This window comes from Melanerpes formicivorus, unplaced genomic scaffold, assembly GCF_026170545.1.
Source record: "Melanerpes formicivorus ecotype bairdi unplaced genomic scaffold, bMelFor1.0.p_v2 SCAF_7, whole genome shotgun sequence".
Taxonomy (NCBI): Eukaryota; Metazoa; Chordata; class Aves; order Piciformes; family Picidae; genus Melanerpes; species Melanerpes formicivorus.
The window spans coordinates 28516294-28538755 of NW_027142359.1; the positions used below are offsets into that span (position 1 = coordinate 28516294).

The 22462-nt window shown below is 51.8% G+C and overlaps 1 protein-coding gene across 2 annotated transcripts; it reads right to left on the reverse strand.

Annotated features, from left to right (window-relative positions):
• Nucleotides 1-1891: 1891 nt before the first annotated feature.
• On the reverse strand, nucleotides 1892-16665 carry SMIM44 (small integral membrane protein 44). Of its 2 annotated transcripts, none has more exons than XM_068141632.1 (3): nucleotides 16459-16665; nucleotides 15302-16048; nucleotides 1892-4679 (listed from the first exon to the last, which is right to left on the reverse strand). In XM_068141632.1, exons 2-3 carry the CDS (start codon nucleotides 15777-15779, stop codon nucleotides 4504-4506), a joined length of 654 nt encoding a protein of 217 aa, XP_067997733.1. In that variant the 5' UTR covers nucleotides 15780-16048; nucleotides 16459-16665; the 3' UTR covers nucleotides 1892-4503. The 2 variants fall into 2 exon arrangements, with proteins under 2 accessions (XP_067997733.1, XP_067997732.1); XM_068141631.1 differs by having other exon boundaries at nucleotides 15302-16363.
• Nucleotides 16666-22462: the final 5797 nt, after the last annotated feature.

A 22462-nucleotide genomic window follows, 5' to 3' on the forward strand; every position in this document is an offset into this window, starting at 1 on the left:
GGGCTCTGCTTCTGTACTGCAGGGCCAGGAGAGCTCTGCCTCCTTCCTTCTCCCTCTCTGCCTCAGCTTCCCTGTTGTCAAAGTTGGGGGAGATTAGAAAGGAATGAAACCCCCAGCTTCCCTCAGCTCCTCCTGCTCTCAGGGACTTCCTCATGATTGGGCAGTAGGCTTGGTTCCATCTCCATGAGCCTCAGAGCAGAATGGGGATGCTGGGCCTTTGCTCTGGTGCTTGTTCATGCAGCTCTGTCTGTCCCTGGCAGAATGCTGCGAGTGGGAGGTGAGTGCAACACTCATGGCCCTCCAATGCCTTCTGCAAAGGGCTTTTGATCCCAGAACCAGCCCCAGCCAGGATCTGTGCCCTGGGAGAGAGGTGATGCCGGAAACCAAAGGCATTTAAAGTAGTTTTGGGGCAGCAGCCCCCATTGGGGAAGCTCAGTCCTTGGCCTCAGGAAGGGAGGGCACATGTGATGTGAGCACTGGGAATTACAGCTACTATAAAAAGCAGCAGCATCTCTCACTCTGGCTCCCTAAGGCGCTTAGGAGAGGAAAGAGGGACTTAAAGAGCAACCTCCTGCTTGGAAGAGGTGCAGGGAGCAGTCGGAGCAGCCTGATACCCTCATTAGCCCCCTGCCCCCTTGGCACCCCCTAAAGCTCTCTTGGGTAAAGCAGCCTCAGCACCTCTTCCCATGAAGCTTCTCCATGGGCCTCTGATATTGGATGGCCAGACCCTCGTCCCTGGCTCAGGGGATGTGGGGGAAAAGGAAAGGGCTGGTGGGGACAGCCCAGAGCAGGGGTCCTAGTGGGTGAGGAGAGCAGATGAGGTTGCTGTACTATTTTTACTCGCCCACAAACAGCTCTCCCTTTCCCATCCTTGCAGCCTTGATCATCCACATTGTCCTGTCCTGCCACTTCACTTCAGAGGTCCTCTGAGGGTGCTGTAGCCAGCTGCAGGAGTGGGTGGCTGGACTAAAAGCCACTGATTTCTTGGAAGGACAGGAGCTGCTTTCAAAAAGCCAATCTCTGGAGGCAAAGTGGCTTCATGGCTTCCTGGGACTCTGACAGGCTCAGAGCAAAACACAAATGTAGTGCCTGGTGACATGTTTGGGGACAAATTAGATGGAAGGCAGGTGCCAGATGATGGCAAGGATGCAGGGATGGTGGAATGTGAGGGAAGGTGGTGTGGGAAACTGCTGTCTTCTGCCGTTTCTCCCCAGCACGTGGCAGGTTCCAGCGGGGTCAGTAGAAAAAGCAGCTACAGCTATGGGGTCCTGCACAGCTCCAGTGCCAGCCTGGTTCCTGGCACTGACCAGGCATGACCCTGCAGCTCAGGAGGATGGTCAATGGTTTCCCTCCCCAGGAACACTGCCATAACATTACCTGGGGGCTTGGTCAATCTATGGGATGGACACAGCACCAAGACCCCTTGGTGCTTTGCATCCCTGCAAGGGAGGGGCTTCAAAGGGAAGTTCTGTCCCAGGAGGCTGAGGAGGAGAGTGAGCTGAATGCACTGCCTCACCAGGTCCTTACCAGCCTTCAGCAGCCTGGTGAACCCCAGCGCAGGTGGCCACAGGAGGGAGCTTGGTTCCTTTCTTCTCCTGCTTGAAGGACAGTGGCCCAGAGTAGGTGACAGCCACGCTGGCCCTGGGGGTGAGCTGCTGCGTGGTATAGGAGATCAAACCATATTATGTAGCACCCAAGATGACTCATGAAGGGAGCAAGAGCCCAGCTGGAGTGGAGGTGGCAGCCTCCATCCTCAGGGAAGATCCCACCTTCTTTCCAGCAGCTGGTGGGCATTGCATTCCCAAAGCAGAGGAGCCACAGGGGCCATTGCTGCAGCCACAGGGTGACCATTCATGCCCTTTGAGTGGCATGTCCCCACGGCAGGGGACACTGAAAACAGTGCCAGACACATGGTCTCACCATCCCCCTCCAGCAGTGGCCAGGAGGACCTGGATGACCCCAATATCCAGCCTCCAGATGTTGAAAGGGCAGGGGAGCAAGGAAAAGAGCCCTGCTTCCCCATAAGATCTCCTGAATCTCCTGTCCCCCAGGAACCTGGACCTTCCCATTCCCCCCACCCCACAGCCAGTCCTGGCACTGCATTCTGCTCCCAGGAGGCCAACAGACCTGGGCTCACTCCCCAGCATCTGCCTGAGCTGCCATGGCATTGCTGCCTGGCTCCCCTTGATAGTCCCAGTGCAGGAGCTGGCTGGCAGCTCCCAGAGCAGCCACTTTTCAAACCCAGGGCCAAGGAAAGGAATATAAAACATGGTGGCATCTATGGTGTGTCTGACTGGAAAGGGGAGATTACTGGGGGGGAGGTTTGCTCGCTGACAAGCTGACAAAGCCCCAGGTGACACTGCTGGTAATGGCTCTTATTAAAAGCCATCAGAGCAGGAGGTTGAAACCACATCCATTTTTCCTAACCACTTTCAGAAGGGGAAAATGGTGCTCTGGCCCCTGCTATTAGGGGTGTGCAGGCTACACTGGGCTGGGCAAGGCAGGGCTTGTTTCCCTGAATGCAGAGACAGAAGTCCTGAGCACTTGCCTTTTCCTGGGGTGGATTCTCTAGACCATCAATATAGCCTTTTTCTTTTTTTTTTAAGTCCAGGAAAGATGTGGAGCTCAAAGGGATCTTCAAAAGGAAGAGGCACTGGGACCAAGTTCATTCACAGAATGACAGAGTGGTAGGGGCTGGAAGGGACCTGCGGAGATCAGCTAGACCAACTCCCCTGCCGAAGCAGGATCACCTAGGGCAGGCCACACAGGAACACATCCAGGTGGCTTTTGAAAGTCTCAAGAGAAGGAGACTCCACAGCCTCTCTGGGCAGTGTTCCATCATGCTCACAGTAAAGAAGGTTTTCCTCACGTTGAGGTGGAGCTTCCTGTGTTCCAGCTCATACCTGTTGCCCCTCATCCTATCACAGGGGACCACTGAAAAGACACTGTCCCCTTCTTGACAGCCACCCTTCAGAGGTTTATAAACATTAATATGATCCCCTCTTGCTCTCCAAGTTAAACAGAGCCAGGTCTCTCAGCCTTTCTTCATAAGACAGATGTTTTAGTCCCTTAATCATCCTTGTGGCCCTCCATTGGACTCTCCCTACTGTTTCCTTCTCTCTCTCTCGCAATGGGGAGCCCAGAACTGGACACAGTACTCCAGATGTAATCTCACCAGGGCAGAGTAGAGGGGGAGAAGAACCTCCCTTGCCTGGCTGAACACAGTCCAGGATAACATGAGCCTTCTTGGCCACAAGGGCACATTGTTGTCCCCTCCCTGGTCCTGGTATCTCCACTCTGCTGTGCAGAGACATGATGAATCCTGGTGTAAGACCCCAAGCCAAGAAAAACAGCCCTTAAAATATCAGTGAAACTATCATGATGCTTCTTTGCCCACTTGGTTTGGAAGCTCACCCCCCCACACCTTGACTCTTCCCTAAGTCCTTTAAAAAAGGGGGAACAGGGATCTGCCTTTGGGTGGCAGGAAGAAAGAAGGGCAGTTTTGGGTGTCAGTGCCCTGGCAGAGAACAGGAAGGCACCCAGCCAGATGAGGTCTCTCTCCTCCATCAGTTCATGCACGTGCTGCTGACCCCAGTGCAGAGCCAGCACCCCTCACTGGTGGCAGTTAGTTTGGGGGTGATGAGGGAGATGGCCATGCTGAGATGAATCTGAGGGATGCAGTCACAGAGGGGCTGTTTTGCCCCACTAAGAGTTGGAGTGGCTCTCTGCCCTCTCCTCCAGCAGCTTGCCTCAGGGAACGGGGGTGTGCTGTGTGCCAGCATAGCTGCTGCAGCTCAGGAAATGCTGGGTGGAGGGAAGGCGGTGTTCCCGGCCTAGCCATGGGCATGGGGGAGGAAGGCTTCCTGGGGAGATGGGGCTGTCACCCCGCTGTTCCACAGCTACAGCATGCTCGTGATGAAATGGGCTGCCGGGGGAGGGGTGATGGCCTGGGCAGGTCATCGATGTACTGAGCTGAATTTAACCCCTAGTCGTTTTTCAGTGCCTTTTAGCAGCCCCTGGCTCAGGCTGCTGTCTCAACTCCTTGCTGAGCCCTGGATCTGTCTCCAGAAATGCAGACACCCCCACTTCTCCCACGGCCTCTTTATCTCCTTTGCCCTTTTCACCACCCCACCCCCATGCCAAAGGACTGCCCAGCTGCTGTCTGGCTCATTTCTCTCGTGAGCTTTGTTTGGTGGGTGTATTTTGCATTTGCTTTCTGTGGTGGTTGGTTGGTTTTTTTTTGCTATTCACAGGGAAGAAGGGAAGGTCATGAACCCATAGGCAGACCTCAGGGCAGGACTGACAGGTCCAGGAAAAGGGGTGAGGCCACCACCCTGGCAAGGTCCTTCGAGGTTGGCAAAACCAGGGCAAGAAGGGTTTTGCTCTGTGGCGCCGGCTCTGCCCATCCTTTCCTCTCACTGCTCAGTCCTGCAAGGTGGCTTCTGTGCCATCCTGCTGCTCCACCCCGCTGCTCTGTCCTGCCTGGCCTGGCCACCACACTGGTCACGTCTGTTGTGGCAGGTGGCAGGTCTCGCTGATGGAAATGACCACATCCTGAGGCTGGCGATCCCGACGCCGCGGCACCTCGGGCATCTCGCTCATCTCGTTGACACTGTTGCTGATGCAGTTGACATCGCTCTTGTTGCTGTTGTCATCGGGGCTGGGGCCAAAGATCCAGTCTGGAGAGGGGGAAAAGCACAAAACCAGCCCCTGGTTACCTCTGGCTGTTCCCAGAGTCAATGCTGATTTGGAAATCGCTATCCCTCGCTACATCCTACCCCTCGCTCTGGGTGTTTCTCCCCCCAGGGAAGGTCCCTTGTCCACCTCTGCTCCTTCAACCCCCTCAGTTTCCGTGGTACCAAGATCTCTGCTCCTCCCAGCTCTGGGATGGTTTTCAGACTGCTGGTTTCTGGAAGCCCTCCTTGCTTAGGCAAAGGAAATCACCCTGCTAATCCCCCAAATGAAAATGAAGTCTCTCTGAAGCAAAGTGTGCTTCTGGGCTCTCTGGCAACAGATTTCCTATAGTGAATTTTTGCTGTCAGAAGCAGAGGGGATGATTAAATAACCATGTGACATCCAAATGGGGCTGGAGGCATGGCTGTGCTCGTGGCTTTTCTCCTACAGGATTGTATCACAGCCATCCTAAGGTTTCAAATCCTCCATGGGCTGCTTCAGGGCTGGACTTCTGGCAGCTATCAGAGCCCCAGGACATGCCTCTGGGCTGATCCAGACAGTCTCACAACCTTGGGGGTGACTGATCACCCTCCTAAAAATATAGTGGTGGCTGCTTGATGGTGGTGTGACTGACACATGCCCTGAGGCACGAGGGGCTGTGACTCAGGAGAGGCAGGTGGTGCTGCTTCCAAAAATCCATAAAAAGCCTCCAAACCCCAAATTGTTCATTTGGGCTCTGAGAGGTCATCCCAAGCTGTGATGGAGAGGAACCAGCAAGGTGTAAACCAAAACTGGGGAGATCCCGGTGAGGGCAGAGGAGCCCTTGGGGCCGGGTAGGTTCTGTCAGCAGTGGGCAGTGGAGCACCAGGACCCCTCTGCTTCAGCCCTGCCCCAAAATAAAGAGGAGATCGCTATTAGGAGGCAGACAAAAGGACCAGCCTTATTTAGAATCATAGAATCAATAAGGTTGGAAAAGACCTCAAAGATCATCAAGTCCAACCTATCACCCAACACCTCATGACTACTAGACCACGCCTTCAAGTACCATGTCCAATCCCTTTTTGAACACCTCCAGGGACAGTGACTCCACCAACTTCCTGGGCAGCACATTCCAATGGCTAATAATTCTCTCTGTGAAGAACTTTCTCCTAATCTCAAGCCTAAATTTCCCCTGGCACAGTTTGAGACTGTGTCCTCTTGTTCTGGTGCTGGTTGCCTGGGAGAAGAGACCAACCCCCTCCTGGCTACAACCTGCCTTGAGGTAGATGTGGACAGCAATAAGGTCACCCCTGAGCCTCTTCTTCTCCAGGCTAAGCAACCCCAGCTCCCTCAGCCTCTCCTCACAGGGCTTGTGCTCCAGACCTCTCCCCAGCCTCATTGCCCTTCTCTGGACACATTCAAGAGTCTCAATGTCCTTCTTAAATTGAACGGCCAAGAACTGGACACAGTACTCAAGGTGCCATGGTTTAGTCATGAGGTCTGTGGTGACAGGTTGGACTCAATGATCTCTGAGGTCTCTTCCAACCTTGGTGATTCTGTGTGATTCTGTGTAGCCTAACCAGTGCTGAGTACAGGGGCAGAAGGACTTCCCTGCTCCTGCTGGCCACACTATTTCTGATGATGATTTCGTTGTTTCAGAGGGAATTTTGTTTGTTTGTCTGTGTGGTTGTTGTTGTCAGTGGAGTGCTCTCAAGAAAGAACATTTCCCTCCTTTGTGGCAGAGGCATTTGAGTTTCAGCTCTTTGGTGGAGGCTGCTGGGTGGAGACCACCTCCTCCTCTGCCCAGCCAGAGAAATGCAATCAGAGTTAGACACTGTGTGAAAAAAACTTGTGCTGCAAAACCAAGGCTGAGTGATGGCAAGTGCCAGGCTGGGATCCTAGATGTGAAGAGAGACTGAGATCTAATTTCATGGGCCACCAATGGTGTGCAGACATTGCTGCAGACACGAAAACAGAGATGGGAACGACCGGTGGTCCTCCCTGTGCTCGGTGTGTGCACCACAGGCCTTTGGTTGGAAAGTTCCAAAGCCTCTCTTCCTTTTTTTTTTTGAAGAAAACCCCAAAGTCTTGTTATTTTTAGAATGCAAAATTGACTTTCCTTTTTCTCCAGACTGAAGCCATTTGGCCACACCATCCCCAACTGCACGGTGTATGGCTTTCAGGGTGATGCTCACGCTGTGGAGCCAGGGCAAGTTTCCAGCCCTGCCATAGAGGCCAGGCAGGGAGCAGAGCAGGGTTGTGCTCTGCTGCTGGCATTGGCTGGCTGGTTATGGGTGCAGATTCCAAGGAGAAAAGAGCTCCCACTGTGCTGTGCAGATAATGTATCCTAAAAGTGACTGTTTTTTCTTGGTTTTCTAACTTTTTTCCCCCCACACCTCCATAACCACATCAGTGGGGTCTGCCTATTGTGCAATGGGAAGGGCAGAAGAAGAACCACCACAGTCCCCACAACTACTACAGTGGAGGCAAGAGTGATTGGGGAACTTGGCAGAGACATGGTCTAAAGGCTTTAGGAGAGCCCTGGATCTGCCCTGAGTCCCAACCAGGGCATTCAGCTTTCATTTGCATGGTTCACTGGAGCCTGGGCTCCCCATTACAACCCTTCCTCAGGGAAATCAGCCAAGCCTGGAAGGCTCATTTAGGTCTTTTTCCCTTTATAGCCTCCATTTTGCTTGGATTTACTGGGTTTAGACCAAAGCCAAACACTCCACTGGCTGCTTCCCAGTCTGGCTGTGCAGCCCAGGCTGGGTCCATGCCAGCTGGGCCTCCCTCTCCTACCTCCAAGACCTCCCAGGCTCGAACCAGCCCCCGCACAGCTGCTTGGTGTGAGGAGGAGCCAGAAGGCAATGACAAGATTGTCTCCTACAAACACTGTTAAAGGCCTTGGCTTGCTTCCCTTGACATCAGCTGTAAAAGTCCAGGGGGAGCAGAGGCTGGTCTGGCAGGGAAGGTGGGGAATAACCTGTAGGAAAAGAGGTGAGAGGTCTCCAGATATCCCAGCAGCCATGGAGTGAGGGTTGCTGCATGCATTGGGAAGCACAGAACACAGCTCTGCGTGCCTGTGAGCAAGAAGTGGCATTTGGTGGCCAAGTAATGAGCTCTTGGTGACATCTGCAGGCAGCAGAAGCAGCAAGACCTGGACATAGCACCATGGCACCATGCTGAGGCAGAAATGCAGAGGAGGGGTGCTTTGGGAAGGTGCCAGGGGGCTCAGCAAAAGCCATTTCCCCAGGAAAAGGGTCACGGTGCAGTCACCAACGGGGATGTCCAGGGAAGGTGGCTTGTGTGAGGCTGCCACCATCTAATTCCTGGGTAAGAGCAGGCTGGATTGTATGTGCTAATCTGAATTGCTGCTTCCCTGGGAATTATTTCTGGAGCCTGCTGGATCTAATTACCCGGTAATCTGCAGGAAGATGTAATTAGGCTGTCATTAGAGGGTATTTACTGCGATGCCTTTATGATTTGACTGTGTAAGTAAGGAGTGAAGTAATTACACAATTACACGTTATTTGTGGCCATTTATGGCCTGTAACTTCAGTGTGTTGCCATGTGTGGAAGAGATGAGCGAGGCCCCATGGAGCTGGCAGAAGAGCTCCCGCCAGCAGGACCCTGAAGAACTAACCACAAAAATGTCATCATCCTCATCTCCCCTGGCAGCTGCTGCTGGTTGGTTCTGTCCCAGTCCTTGCACCCTGCTCCCCTACTTCTTCCTCCAGCTCCTCTCAGCCCGTGGCTGGGAAACTGGGATCCTCCAGCATCTCCCATGGAATGTCCAGGGAGAGATGAGGGGAAGACGACAGGAGAGCTGCACATCTTTGGCCCCAATGGGATTAAACCTTGGTTTTATGTGGAAGGTTGTTTTCAGGAGATCAGATACACAACCTCCTGTTGTGCACAGGCATGCATTAGGAACCTTGGATTATGAACCCCATGGGGCTGTGTAATCACCTAATGGAGGGTGTGAGGAGCTGGGAGTTGAGGAATGGTGGTGACCAGCTGAGGGTAGCATCACAATAGGTATTTCTTTCTCCATCCATTACATCTGGCACAAGGGTCTGCATGAGCAACAGAAATTGACACAACTGCCACCAAGAGGAAAACGAAATCCTCTTTTGGAGCAAAGTCTGCATTTGGGTTCATCCAGGCTTCATCCAGAAGGCAAGCAGTCAAATTGCAGGCAGTGAACCTGGGACACACAAGGGCAAAGCTGTGGTGAGTGGGGGCCCCATGGTGCACTCCCGGGGCAGTGGCACTCCTGCTTTGGAGGTAACAAAAAGTAGTATTTGCCTCTACCCAGCCCCTGGAAGAAGCTCATAACACATGCTGCAAAATCAGGGCATGCACATGGGCATGTATGAATGCCTCAGACAAAAGAGAGAGACAAAGCAGCTTTGGTGGACGTGCTAGGGCATCAGAATCTAACTCAGAGACACTTCTCCCTGCTCGCTGGACAGTGCTGAGGCTCAGCACGACTGCTGAGGTCTTGCAGGGTGAAAGATGAGGTGGAAAGTACTGAAATGGGGTGAGATCAATACTGAGAAATTGATCCAAAGCAGCTGGGGAGAGGAGATAGGGTAGACTGGGTAAACCAGAAGCTGTGGAATAGCATCTCTCCCTGAACGGCTGTGGCGCAGCATGGCACGAAGCGCCCCTGCACCTCCCTGGCTCTGCCCTGGTCGTCAAGAGCATCCCTGGAGGAGGACTCTTGGCATCTGCTGTGTTATTTGAGGCATAAAAACACTGTATGGGGCTGCCCAGATTTCACAGTGTGTTTTACCCCTCCTCATACCAGCAGCATGAGGGACAGTCCTTCATCAGTGCCCTTGCAGTGCAGGCATCAGGGGGTAGCCTCCTGCTGCCTTTGTGCACAAGTGGCACAGGGATGCTCTATGTCCAGTCTCATCCCAGTGGGGTATCCAGCTCCCCTGCATTCACTGGGGACAGGGTGGAATGTCCATGAGGCACTTCAGCCACGGGAAAAGAGATGGTCCTAACAGAAGAAGAGAGGGAGGTGGGAGAAAGGGCTGGAATTTAAATGCAACTTGATCAGTGAGACATTCACACTCCCCGCAGAGATGGAAACAAGCAACGGAAGAGGAAACATGCTAGATGAACAAGCAAACTCGTGCTCTAGTTTATTTGCTTTAAATGGAACTGGGTGTGAAAACAGCTGCTAAAAAAGCCCTTTTCCTAGCAGCAGGAGCAGAAGCACCTCTTTTATTGACACAGGTCCCAACCCAGCAATATCCTCATGCTCTGCAGCAAGGCAAGACCAGCTCTGGCCAAAGCATTCCCGATAGACACAAGTTCAAGGGCATTCGTCAACGTGTCGGACACGATGCAGCAGTCACAGCTGGACATCATATCTGTCTCATTTGAAGGACAGACTGCTTATTCACTAGCAAAATCAGGAGATATCTCCCAGGTTTGTTCTGCTGGGAAAATGTCTGCCTGCCTCTGGCAGTAGTCATTTGTTAGCAAGAAGTCCCCTGCTCCCCCAGGGTTCACATCTTTCTAAATTAACTTGCTGTCAGAACCTGTGCTTCCCTGTTCTCAGAAATTTCTTAGGTTAGCTGTGCTGAATGAGTTGAGACTGCCCTGCACCCTGAGTGACACCAGCACACTGCTTTGCTAATGGACAGGCAAGGACACTTTCTCTCTGCAGAGCTGACATTGGCATGAAGGGTCTTGTGTGAAAGTGGGGTGACACAGAAAAGGCCTTCATTTAATTGTGGTACTCTCTTGAAAATAGCCTCTCTGCATCAGTGTAACACTGGACCAAGCCTGCATTTTTTCCCCAGTCCCATCTGCCAGGTAACACTGCTTTTCCCGAGAGTGGGTCCCAGAGAGATGATGACTCAGGTGTGGAGGCAGGGATACTCTGGGGTATCATTAGTTTATCTCTCTATTCTCCAGCCTTAGGTGTTCACTGCAGAGGTAGACCAAAGATGGCCAGAGGGTAAGGAACCATGCTTGGCCAAGGGAGACCAGCACTTGCAAAGAGTAGAAAGGCATGGTCCTTGCCCCAGGGACCTGATGCAGTCCATTGTTGAACCATGTGATGGCAGGAAAGGAAATGTTGCTGTGGGAGGGTTCGTCCTCAAGGCTAGCCTAGGTTTATTCCTGGAAGTGTGTGCTAGAAGCCATCCCACTGATTAGGCTTTGTACTTCAAGGGTTCATTGGTAAAAGCACCTGACCCAGAGTGGGGCCACCTCTGCTTGCTTTTCTCAGGGTCAGACCACTGTGGTTGCTTGTCCTGCAGCTGCAGTGATGCCAGGGTGGATGAAGAGATGGGGCATCTACTGTTGTTACAGTACCTAGGAATGGGAATTAACCTGGTGAAAGCCTTCCTATGGCAGCTGCTGCTAGACATTAACCTCCACTAAAACACTAAGGAACTCCTAATGCACCACCATGCACCAAAAGGAAAACTAAAGCAGGGGGATTAGTGTCAGAGGTGGTTAGCACCAAGGTGGCCAAACAGAAGGGAACCTGACATGGTTTCTTCCCATAACTTTGTGAAGGCAAATGAATCATCCTCAAAACAGAGCCTGAAAAGAAGATATAAGTCCTCTCTGACGGGCCTGAGATGCTATCTGCAATCCCTGCCACAGGCTGAATTATCCTAAGAGCCCTGTGGTTATGCGTGGGAGCAATTAAAAGCGGATCCCGAGTCCCTGCAGGATCACCCAGCAGCTATTTTCAGCAATGCTACATTCATGCACGGTTTCTAAAGAAGCCTGAAATGTGGTGTGTGGAGATAAGGCTGAAAAATAAAAACACAGCTCGTGGGTCAAAAGAGTAAAGAGAAGAAAGACCCCGATCCAAGAATGGCTTGGGGTTTTGAGCAGTCCCAAAGCTACTGACCGGGACAGTCTCGCCGCAGCCTGCCTTGCCTTACCTCCAGCTGCTCAGGAAAAGTTTCCTCAAGGTCTCCTCCAGAGATCAGCAACGCAGAGGAGACCTTGGCTGAGCTGTGTGACACTGACAAAGGTCGTTCCGCAAAACATCAGCTCCCACACAAACTAACAGACCTTTCCCGTGTGGTTCCCGTGCGTGCAGCGAGATGCTTTCCTGGGAGCCACGCACGCCACTGTCTCTGTGGCAACAGCTTTGTTTCCAGTCAAACTTCACCCTCCTCCCCACCCCCCGTCTTTTCCCCACATTTCTCCCCCCCCCCCGTGTTTAAATAAGGGAGAGATACAGTGAACTGCTGGGGATGGAGGAGGGAGGGCGGGCTGATTCTCAAGGATTGCAGTAATTAGGCGCTTGGTACGTTGGCGACAGGCTCGTCATTTGCCCAGCCGGCACTTCGCCGCAGCGCCGTCTCTGGCAGCTCTCCAGCGCTCGGAGTTAAGCTGCTTTCCAAATGCTTCGACCCAATTTATCTTAACTGGTAGCCAGGTCTGAGCTGTGCTCACGCAGAAGCCTCCTCCTACCTCGGGGGGCTTGCATCTGTCCCCAAGAAGAGGCATATAACGAATGTTGGGAAAGTCACATACGTGAGACTTTGCTAGCTCAGAGTAAGCAGGGAAGGAACAGAGAGAAATGAAGGTATTTTGGGCTCTCCTTGGTCAGGTCTCTCCAGGAAAAGCTGAAGAGGGGCTCTTTCAGAGCCCTCTTACTCACACCCAGATGCTCTGGGGGATGAGGACAGACAGGATCCCCACCCCAGCTGGGGGGGGACCTCTGCCTTCCTCCTCTTCAACAATACATCTTTCCCTCTCCTTCAATGCATCCTCCCATTTTCCACTCCTACTCGGTATCACAGCAGCATTCATCTCTCTCCAGGGATGCCTGGACAAGCTCTAATTGAATTTTTAAGAAGTGGCTGCAAGAGAGGTGACAATGTCTTGAACACCCTTTCAGACTTCGCCGGGGAAAAGCTCAGCTGCATCCTGAGAGCTCCTCTGCCATCCCAAACCAAGCCCAGCACCCGCTTCTCACGGTCCTGGTGAGCACACAGGGCTGTGTAATGATTTGACTCCCTCAGCTGTGTCCTACAAGCTGTTATTGAGGAGTCCAAATCATCCCTGATGTCTCCGAGTCACTATTTAAAGTAGCGATTAACTATTCACACTTTAATCTCCCCAAAACAGACTCCAGCCCTTTGGCATCGTATTTCCACCTCTCTCAGTATCCTCCTAAATATGATTAGCACAGAAACGCTGATAGGGGAAGTTGGAGCTGCTGCTGAGTATATAAATCCAGGCATTGTGTTAAGGCAGCTAATAGACCAGCTTCTTATTTACTGTCCCTTGGTCCCTCTGTCCTGTCCCTGAAGTCGTTTTATGCAAACTCATTCAAATGAAACCTTCTCCTTAAAGGCTGCTGCTTGCCAGTGTTAACAAACACGGTCTCGCCTGCTCCCCTCTGAGGACTGGCTCATTTTAAGTGTATAAATGGTGTGAAGACAGGCCCAGAGTGCTAAGCAGGAAGAGCTGGAAGAAGCCTTCAGCACTGAAGGGTGCTGCTGGAGTTTGGGCAATGTCTTCTCCTCTGTGTAGATGAAGCAGAAGATGTCATCTGGGTTTCTGATCTTAACTTGGGAGGAGGGATGCTCGGCTCTCTGCTCAGTTGGGAAAGGGCTTGTTCTGAAGCGGCAGAAAGCGCGCAGACCCCAGGGCTGTCCCAGCCCCTGTTCAGCGCTGGGACAGCTGTGGTGCTGGTGAAAGGCTGTGAAAATCTCTCTGCAAAAGGCTTTGTGAGGGAAGGGGCACCCTGCTGACCTCGTCCCACACGGAGGCAAACCCAAAGGTGCCCAAGGTCACCAGAGAACGTTGGTGCTGAGCTGGAAATAGCATGGCAGAGGAATGGGTGCCTCTGACTTCTGTGTCTCTTGCTGCCTGGGAGGCATGACATTTATGTGGATTTTGGCCCTGTTTTACAGTACTCACCCCAAGGGGGTGGTTTTAAGTTCCTGTATCCATGCTCTCTTGCATCAGGGACCCCAGCAACCAAGGCGGGGGTGTCTGCTCCTTGAGGGCACTGCGACTGGACCAGGTCTTGCATCGGTAGAGTTTCTAACCTGCTCTGACCTGGTCCTTTGAGCATCTCAGGGCAGGAGCGTGTATATTTTTAGGTTCTGTCCCTGCTGCCTATCTTTATTGTGAAGGCAAAGCTAAATCAGATGAGTGACAGAGCCTGGAGATGTTACAGCCTCAGCAAGCTGCTGATTAAGTGTTATATTTAACACTTTAAGACAGTATCCGTTCCCTTCCAGCTGGGACAATGAAAGACTCCTCAGCAGCAGCTCCCTGTTGTTTCCCTGGCTGAGCCTCATGTGAGACCCTTAGCACTGCTCCCTGCAAGGAGATCTGGCATTTCTTGTCCCAGATACTTCCTTCCCAAATACCCATGTCCCAGATATCTGCCGGCCCTTGCCTAGTCATGACCCCCAAGCCAAGGGACTTGGCTTGATGTCCCACCATCAAGGCATGGGTGCTGTCCACCCTGCAGGCACTGGCTGGAGTTTGGATTGCTGTGTATCTCCCGTGTCCCAGGAAAACAGATATGAAGGGAAATAGTGAACAAACACATGGATTGTGCTCCAGATGAGTGTGATCTCCATCCCGCTGCAGAGATTGAGCCTGTGGGCTTCGCGGGCTCAAAGCAGGGAGCGTGCAATGGGATTTCAGCCCTTCTCCCCTTGCAGAGGACACTGGTTCCCAGAGCTTTTGAGGGGGATGGTATGCACATCTGGAGGAGCCAAGAGCTTAAATCTGTCTGTAGATCCCTCCTGACCTCCCATCCAAGTTGGAAGACTGCCACCAGCACACTACAGCAGGGCCCTGTCCCCTGAAAGGGACATGATGAGCTGGCTGCTGGGGTGTGGGGACCAAAAATATCAGGAATTCAGAAGGGAATTGTGCACATTTGTACTCCCTGGCACCAGCAGCCTTACAAATTATGGGGCAAACATCAAGAGTGTCACTGAGAGCTCGCCTTAATCAGCCAAGCACCTCTGCCTGTGCCTTTGCCTGCCCATGGTGGTTGAAGCCTGTGTCTTTGCGCTCTTCTCCCCGGTGAGGAGGGAGACAACAGCATGAAACGAGAGAGCTGGTGAGCCAACCCTCACTCTTTGGATTATCATTGTATAGACTTGTAGAGGCTGTGATGGTTGTGTGAGGTGCTGTAAAAGGGACCCAGACTGCTGAGCTGTGTTTCCTAGGAGTTTGTGGATTCACTGGTGTCTGACAAGGGGTTAAGCTCATATGGCAGCTTTTCATTCACGATGCACAAGCAGATTGTTATCCTGTGCTCAGGCCTCTGTTGTAATGAAACTTTTCATTTTGGAGTCCTCTGATCAGTTGAACCAGGCCAGTGAATTTTAGAATCGTTTGGGGGCACAGGCTTTTATGAGCACACATTTACACACACACATGACACACACACACAAGCCTCATTTCTTTGGGAAGGGGACTAAACCCAAGGATTTTGTCTGGAAATCTGCTCAACGTATAGCTTCTCTGGGGGAAACCAGCACATCAGACAGACTAACCCCCTTGTAAATGTGAAAGGGTCAAGTTTTGGTCTAAATCCCACCTAAAGCAAAGGAGAGAAGCCAGATGGCATCCCCAGACTCTTTTTGACCAAAAGCACACCATGCACGATGCCCACACTCACCTATAAAGTCATGAATGAGGTCCTTGATGAGATGCCCGACGATGGCGTACGCCACTGCCACCACCACCAGGGCTGCCATGAGAAGGTAGAGGACAGCCTTTGGCAGAGGAATAGCATCTCGAGGAGGAGGTTTGTACTCCTTGTAAAGCTGGTCATTGTCTGAGTATGAGTACTGGAACAAGTGGTCCAGGCCATCTGTGAAGTTGCTGGAGTTCATGGACTGGCTGTTGGACAGGTAGTTGTCCTGCTCAGGGTCCTGGAGGACACTTACAACTGAGCTGGTGGTGGCTTCCACTTGCTGTACCAAGTTTAGAGTTTTGTTAACGCTGGGTAGGATCTGGGAGAGGAAAGTGCTCCAATCTTTGATGGCACTGATGTTACAAATGATCATAATTGCAAGGAGGAAAGAGATATCCAAGCTCGAGAGATTCAAAAGGGAGAGAAAGAATTGAGAATTGCCGTGCTTACACCAAACCATGTACTGCAAACTGGGCAGAGGTGGTCTTGCTGGGGCAGGTTTCTCATTTGCAAATTCTTACATGATCCAGTAGGGATGCATTTGTGGTATGTCAGTCCTCACTCCTGCAAGTGCCCGCAGCAAACCCCTATGGGCATGAAGTTCCTCGGGCAAAAGTAGGTGGTGGAAGGATTTTGACCGATATCATTTTTGTTCCTCAGCCGTCTCTCCCTGATGCTACTCAGCGAAGGAAGATGGAGAGGCAGGATCCTGTAGGTATTTTCAGTCATCTGGAAAAGAAAAATAAACTGCCTTTCTCCAGCTTCTTGTCACAGTTGAAGGTCCTTGAAGAGACAAAAATCCCCGCTTCGCTGTCCCTCAGACTCAGTCTGGGTAATGGCAGGCGCCAGGTGTGCGGTGCCGAGCCGTCACTCTCCCCCTAACGCCGTAACACTGTCCGAAGTGTTTTGCAGAGGAGAACGGTATATTCAAACCCCACAAAGTTCAGCTGCTCCCAATGTGCAACAGAGCCAGCAGCACACAGCTCCTGGCCACGCCAGCTTGGCTTCCAGGAACTTCTTTTGCTGGCATCTCGAGATCAATACCTTTGAAAATAAAACCTTAGTCAGAGACAGCGACCACGACAGCGTCCGGCGTCCGAAGGGCAGCTGAACGAGGAACGGCCGGTCTCGGATTTTACCTTAAGGACTTTTGCAAGAGGACAGATCTGCTCGCCTGATGCTTCAGCTTGTTCTATTCGGCGCTAGGCTCCCGGCAGACCTCCCCGTAAACAGCAACCGATCTGGTGCCGCTGGCTGCCATCGGCGGGGTGTGCGTGCATGCGTGTGTGAGTGTGTGCGTCGTGTGTGCACTCCTCCTCCTTCTCTTCCCTCCTGTCCCTTCACCCTCCAGCCCCGCTCGCTCTTCCCAGCCGCCCCGGCTGCCAGCAGCGAGGGGGATTAGCTGCCGAGAGAGCTTGGCTCCACAACTCCCGAGCGTGCCGAGGAACCGGCGATGCGTGGCGAGAGCGTAGGCTCAGCCTCCGCCGCTGCTCCTCGGGGAGTTAATCCTTTCGATGCCAAAAGATGTGGCTTGTTCCGACCGCTGGATCTTCCTGGGGAGGTGGAGGGCAAGGTGGGGAGCGGCCGGAGCGCGCGTGTGGGTAGGCGTGGGTACGCGCGTGTGCGCGGGGGCACAGCCGGCGAGTGCCAGCGGCAGCGCGGGCTCGGGGAGCGCTGAGGACAGGGCTGGGGTCCCCTCAGGAGCGACCCTCAGCTCCAGCACACCTGCGAGTGGTGAACACAGCCTTTGTGTGGGAGCTGCACCGCTGGCAAAGAGAAATCAAATCGCGGGCGCTGCCGGGAGGAGGACGGACATCGTCAACCCCACTGCCACATCCCAGGCGGGCCACGCTCCCCACAGCTCTTCTCCCCTCCGGTCTCCGCCTGGCAAAGTTTTAGCGTTAGCGAGGTGCCCGATTTGCAGAAAGCCCAGAGGATCTGGGGCTGTGCTTCCTCACCACCTCTCCTCCCCGCTTAGCTGTCAGTGTAAACTGGTAAGAGCCAGCCTGCCTCTAGTCACCTTGATGAGGATTTGAAACTGCTGCGAGTTTCCTACAAACACATCTCCTCATCTGCCTTGGCAATGGGATTTCACTGGGGTGCTGGCTTGGTTTGAAGCCACTGAAACTTATTTAGAGAGAAAGAAGAGGAAAGCTTAGAGAGGGGGAAACTGTCTTTCTATTTTTGGAGGTGAAAATATATCACAGTTCCATTTTTCAACTCTTTTTTTTTTTGGGGGGTGTGTGCGTGTGTGTGTGTGTGCAGCTTCCCCGTGTAAGAAATAGCTGCCATGAAGGCAAAAAAATCACCACAGCAGGCTTGAATGCAGCCAAATGGAGCTTCTGAGAAATAATAGCAAAAGATCAACTTTTGGGGGTTGTTTTTTGGTGGTATTTGTGTGTGTGCTTTGTTTTGTTTTGGCTTGTTTCCCCCCCCCCCCCCCCCCCGTGTGTTACCAGCCAGCAGCAATCCTGCCAGCTGCCTTGGGCTTGGAAGTGTATGGAATAAAATCTTTCCCTTACAATAAAATCATCGAGGCTCAAGTAAGTGTGGGACAGATTGTACACCCCAGTAGCAAAGAAAATGGAAAGATGAAGGCTTTTCTGCCCCCCCTTGGTGTGCACATGGACCAAGTCCCAGTGACTTCTGATCACCAGGACCATTTTACAGCATCTGTAACTGGTTGCAGAAACACATCTGGGCTGCTGCATGAAGACTTGTCCTGCAACAGGACGTGTCCTCAGGTCCTCTTGCCCCACTATCATGATAAATGGGGTTGGAGCTGCTCCTCTGCTTCCAGAACCTGAAGCCATAGGGAGGGCCAGGACAGGAGTCAGGAGCTTAGGGCAAATGGCTCCTCTCTCAGCCTCTGTCATGCAACACCTGCTTTTATCCTTCCAAAAGGGAAAATGTAGCAAGATTGTTTTTATAAGAACTTTTCTATGCAAGGTGTGTTTTAGGCCTCATGCAGGGGAACTGCAGTGCAGTCTGGAATTGCCCTGCTCCAGAGGCACATCCTTTGGCTAGGGTCCTCCAGAGAAGACAGTCCCCAGGATATTCCCACTGGTCCTTGGGGAGTGGAGCTACTGTGAAGCTGTATTTTCAATGCAGCTGTTTGGTGTTAGCAGTTGCCATGGCACCAGTGCACCAACCAGAGGGAAAAGGAGAGCATCTGGTCCAGGCTGAGCTTTGGGTGTGATTGTCCCAGGTGGGCTCCCACCATGCTCTGTCCCTTTATTCCCAGGGGTCAAGTGGCTTGAGTCAAAGGATTTGCAAAGGTATGTGTGTATGTGTGGGGAGACTAACAGGAGGAATCGAGGGCAAAAAGGATGCTGTAGCTTTGGAGGTCTTAAAGTCCTCATCACCTTCAAGTGCTTTAGTCACACCTGGGTTTGAGTCCCCATGGAGTTGGGTCAGGGTCTCTTCCCCATGTAATGAGTCAACCCCCCCAAACAGAGGAGTTAATAGGTAGCAAGAACCAGCTGAATGAACAGCTGAACAGATTTGCAGGTGGGAGACTGCTTTCCCACCTATAACCCAGGGTGAAAAAGCCCTTTCCTGCCTGCTGTACCATCAGCCAATATTTTATTTCTCGTTTGAAAACAGAGAGAGAATGCACAGAGACCTGGCTGATGTCTTATCCTCCCCACTGATTTGCAAGTGCCAGCCAGAGGATCCATGATGCTTAGCTGCTTCTGAGCTCATGCGCCTTGCCCAGCTGGGGCTGTCTTGTCATGGATTCACTGCCTTTGGGCACCCCTGAACTCTGGAACCCGTGGAGACTTGCTCACAGTGCCTGCCCAGGGGTTTGGCATCATGGATGCTGGTGGTTCCTGTCCTGCTCCCCACGACCAGGGGCTTGTGGTACAGCTGGCACAGCTGGCACAGCTCCATCTCCCACGCCTCACACCCGGCTCTCTGGGAAACACGTGGCTGTGAATCAGCACGTTGGAGGATGAGGCAAGCTATCATTTGGCAGCTTTCTGCTTGCCTAGGGACAGCTGGTGACAGCAGCCCAGATCTTGTTCCAGCAAGACAAAGGGCAGCTCCCCTTGCTTGCCCAGACCTTTACTAAGCACTTATGGGAAAGAGGCTGGAAAAGCACTTGGGGGAGCTCCGAGGTCTGCTGCAGGTGCTGAATTCATTAGAAGGGTTTAGGACCACACAAAAATTAAACAAGCAAACAAACAGAGCAACCCAACCTTCCCCACCTTCTGCATTTCCCTGCAGCAGAAGTAAAGCTGGCCTCTTTCATTTTCATTAGCACCCATATCAATTCAAAGTGACTACAGGGATGCTGAATTGCTCATTGTACACTCCCTGCCCCTCTCATCTGAAAGGGAGGCTTTATTTCCACGACTGCTGCTTCCATCCCATCACAGAGGCAGAGGGCACTGGGAAACATAAAAGTATGGATTTTAATAGCCTTATCTTTCAAACTCTCTCTGCTGTTATTCATAACAATAATCATAATAAATGTTTGCATTTACTGTGATTGGGAGAAGATTAAGAGGATTGCCATGGATTCCACTCTGGGAACATTGCTAATGATTTCAATAAATCACTTTCAATAAAGAAAAAAAAAATCACAATCCCCCACAATTCTGCCCAAATGCCATTTGGCAGAGGGGTTGATTGTGGGAGCAAGATGGATTTCACAATTAGCTGCTTGTCCTAATGCAACTGGACAAATTACATTTAGGGATACACACATGCCCAACCACATAGCTCATGCAGCAGGGTGGTGTTTTGGCCCCTGGGAAGAAGAGCAAATATTGTTTCAGTGGGTCACAAAAGATCTTGTCCCTCATGACAGAGGTTGAGTGTTTGTTTCAGCTGTTTCCTCAGTATCCTTATTTCATGGCTTACTCTCTATGTAGCTACAGTCAAAGCACTGATGTTTTGTTTCCATTCAGGCAGGAGCAAACTGACTTCTGGGACTGGGGAGGGACTTCTCAGGATCTCAGGTAGTGATAGGACTAGGGGCAGTGGAATGAAGCTGGAGGTGGGGAGATTCAGGCTGGATGTGAGGAAGAAGTTCTTCCCCATGAGAGTGGTGAAGCCCTGGAATGAGTTGTCCAGGGAGGTGGTTGAGGCTGGAGATCTAATGGTGCTCCCAGCTCCACTACTGGCTGCATGGACTTCTTTGTGATACATGAGGGTTAAAAAGGGCAACTGGCTGTGGATGTGGCAGCAGCTACAGGAGTAAACTGAGTATTAGGGGTGTAGAGCATAGAATCATAGAATGAATAAGATTGGAAAAGACCTCAAATGTCATCAAGTCCAACCTGTCACCCAAGACCTCATGACTACTAAACCATGGCTTCAAGTGTCACGTCCAATCCCCTTTTGAACACCTCCAGGGACAGTGACTCCACCACCTTCCTGGGCAGCCCATTCCAATGGCCAATAATGCTCTCTGTGAAGAACTTTCTCCTCATCTCAAGCCTAAATTTCCCCTGGCACAGTTTGAGATTGTGTCCTCTTGTTCTGGTGCTGGTTGCTTGGAAGAAGAGACCAAGCCCCACCTGGCTACAACCTGCCTTCAGGAAGCTGTAGAGAGCAATAAGCAGTGCAGAAGTTCACTGCTGTGGAGTCTGTCATGGCATAGGATGGCTTTGAGCCTCTCCCCAGCTGAGAGCTGTCCAGAAGCTGGCTGAGAATATAATCAGGAGGTGCAGCTCCAGTCCGTCCATACTTTTGAGTGAGATATTATTCTGCCCAAGAGCCTTGTGTCTCTCTTCTGTGCTGGTTGCTAACACCACACATTGATCCCCTCTGAAGATGCCACTGCACCACTTCAGCAGAACAGGAAGCCCAAAGATTGATGTCCTCATTTGGCACAAGATAAAATGGTCTTCAAGGGACTTCTTTAAACCATTCAAATTTTAGCTATGCAGGGTGACATCCACATTCATATCCAGCTGCTAGCTCACAGGGCTGTGCAGCTAGTGTCCCAGTCTCTGCAGCCTTTCCACAGACTCAGGTCTCTTCCCTGCCTCCCTGCATGGCTGCTGCACCACACTCTGGAGCAGTGCCTTCATTTCCAAGCAAATTCCAGACCTGATCCAAAGTTTTGTCAGCAACCTTCCTGCCATGACAAGAAGTTGTGATATGCAGACTTATCCTGGATTTCCATTCCTGGCATTCTTCTTGCCAAGTGATTTCTGCTTGAAAACACAAACAAACAAGGAACAGCAGCAAGGTTTTGGCAGATGAATCAGAATGAGCTATCTTTATCTATATCTCTATAAAAACACCTTTCTTTAAAAAAAACCCAAAATGTATCTCTGTGATGTTGCATTATTCATGCTCCCAAAGCTGATGAAATCCAGATAATAATAATAAATGACATCATGAACATAGAATCATAGAATCAGTCAGGGTTGGAAGGGACCACAAGGATCATCTAGTTCCAACCCCCCTGCCATGGGTAGGGACACCCCACACTAGATCAGGCTGGCCAGAGCCTCATCCAGCCTGGGCTTAAACACCTCCAGGGATGGGGCCCCAACCACCTCCCTGGACAACCCATTCCAGGGCTTCACCACTCTCCTGGTGAAGAACCACCTCGCAATGTCCAGCCTGAATCTCCCCACCTCCAGCTTCATTCCATTCCCCCTAGTCCTATCACTACCTGACATCCTGAGAAGTCCTTCCCCAGCCTTCTTGTAGGCCCCCTTCAGATACTGGAATGCCACAGTAAGTTCACCTTGGAGCCTTCTCTTCTCCAGACTGAACAGCCCCAACTCCTTCAGTCTGTCTTCATAGGAGAGGTGCTCCAGCCCTCTGATCATCCTCATGGCCCTTCTCCGGACACCTTCCAGCACGTCCATATCCCTCTTGTAATAGGGGCTCCAAAGTGCCTAGGAAGACTCTTCCCTGTCTGCTGTCTCTGGTAAACAGAGGGAGGTTTTAACTTTACACATCATCTCATGGACAGCTTGGCTTATTCAATGGGTTTGAGAGGCTGAAGGTATGCACAGAACTAACTATCAGGGGAGTATGCACAGAACTAACTATCAGGGGAAGCTTGCTTCATGAAAGAAAGGGGAGTATTTCCAAAGCAAACAAACTCAGGCCAACAGGGCTAATTGCAGAGGAGGTGAGGTGGGAAGAGTGAATTACATGTTCTGTTTGCAT

Coding starts and splice junctions, on each gene's coding strand:
- SMIM44 (XM_068141632.1), bottom strand. CDS start 15,779: ATGGTTTGGTGTAAGCACGGCAATTCTCAATTCTTTCTCTCCCTTTTG. Junction 4,680..15,301: donor CCTCATTCATGACTTTATAG/GTGAGTGTGGGC, acceptor CCCCCTCTCCAG/ACTGGATCTTTGGCCCCAGC.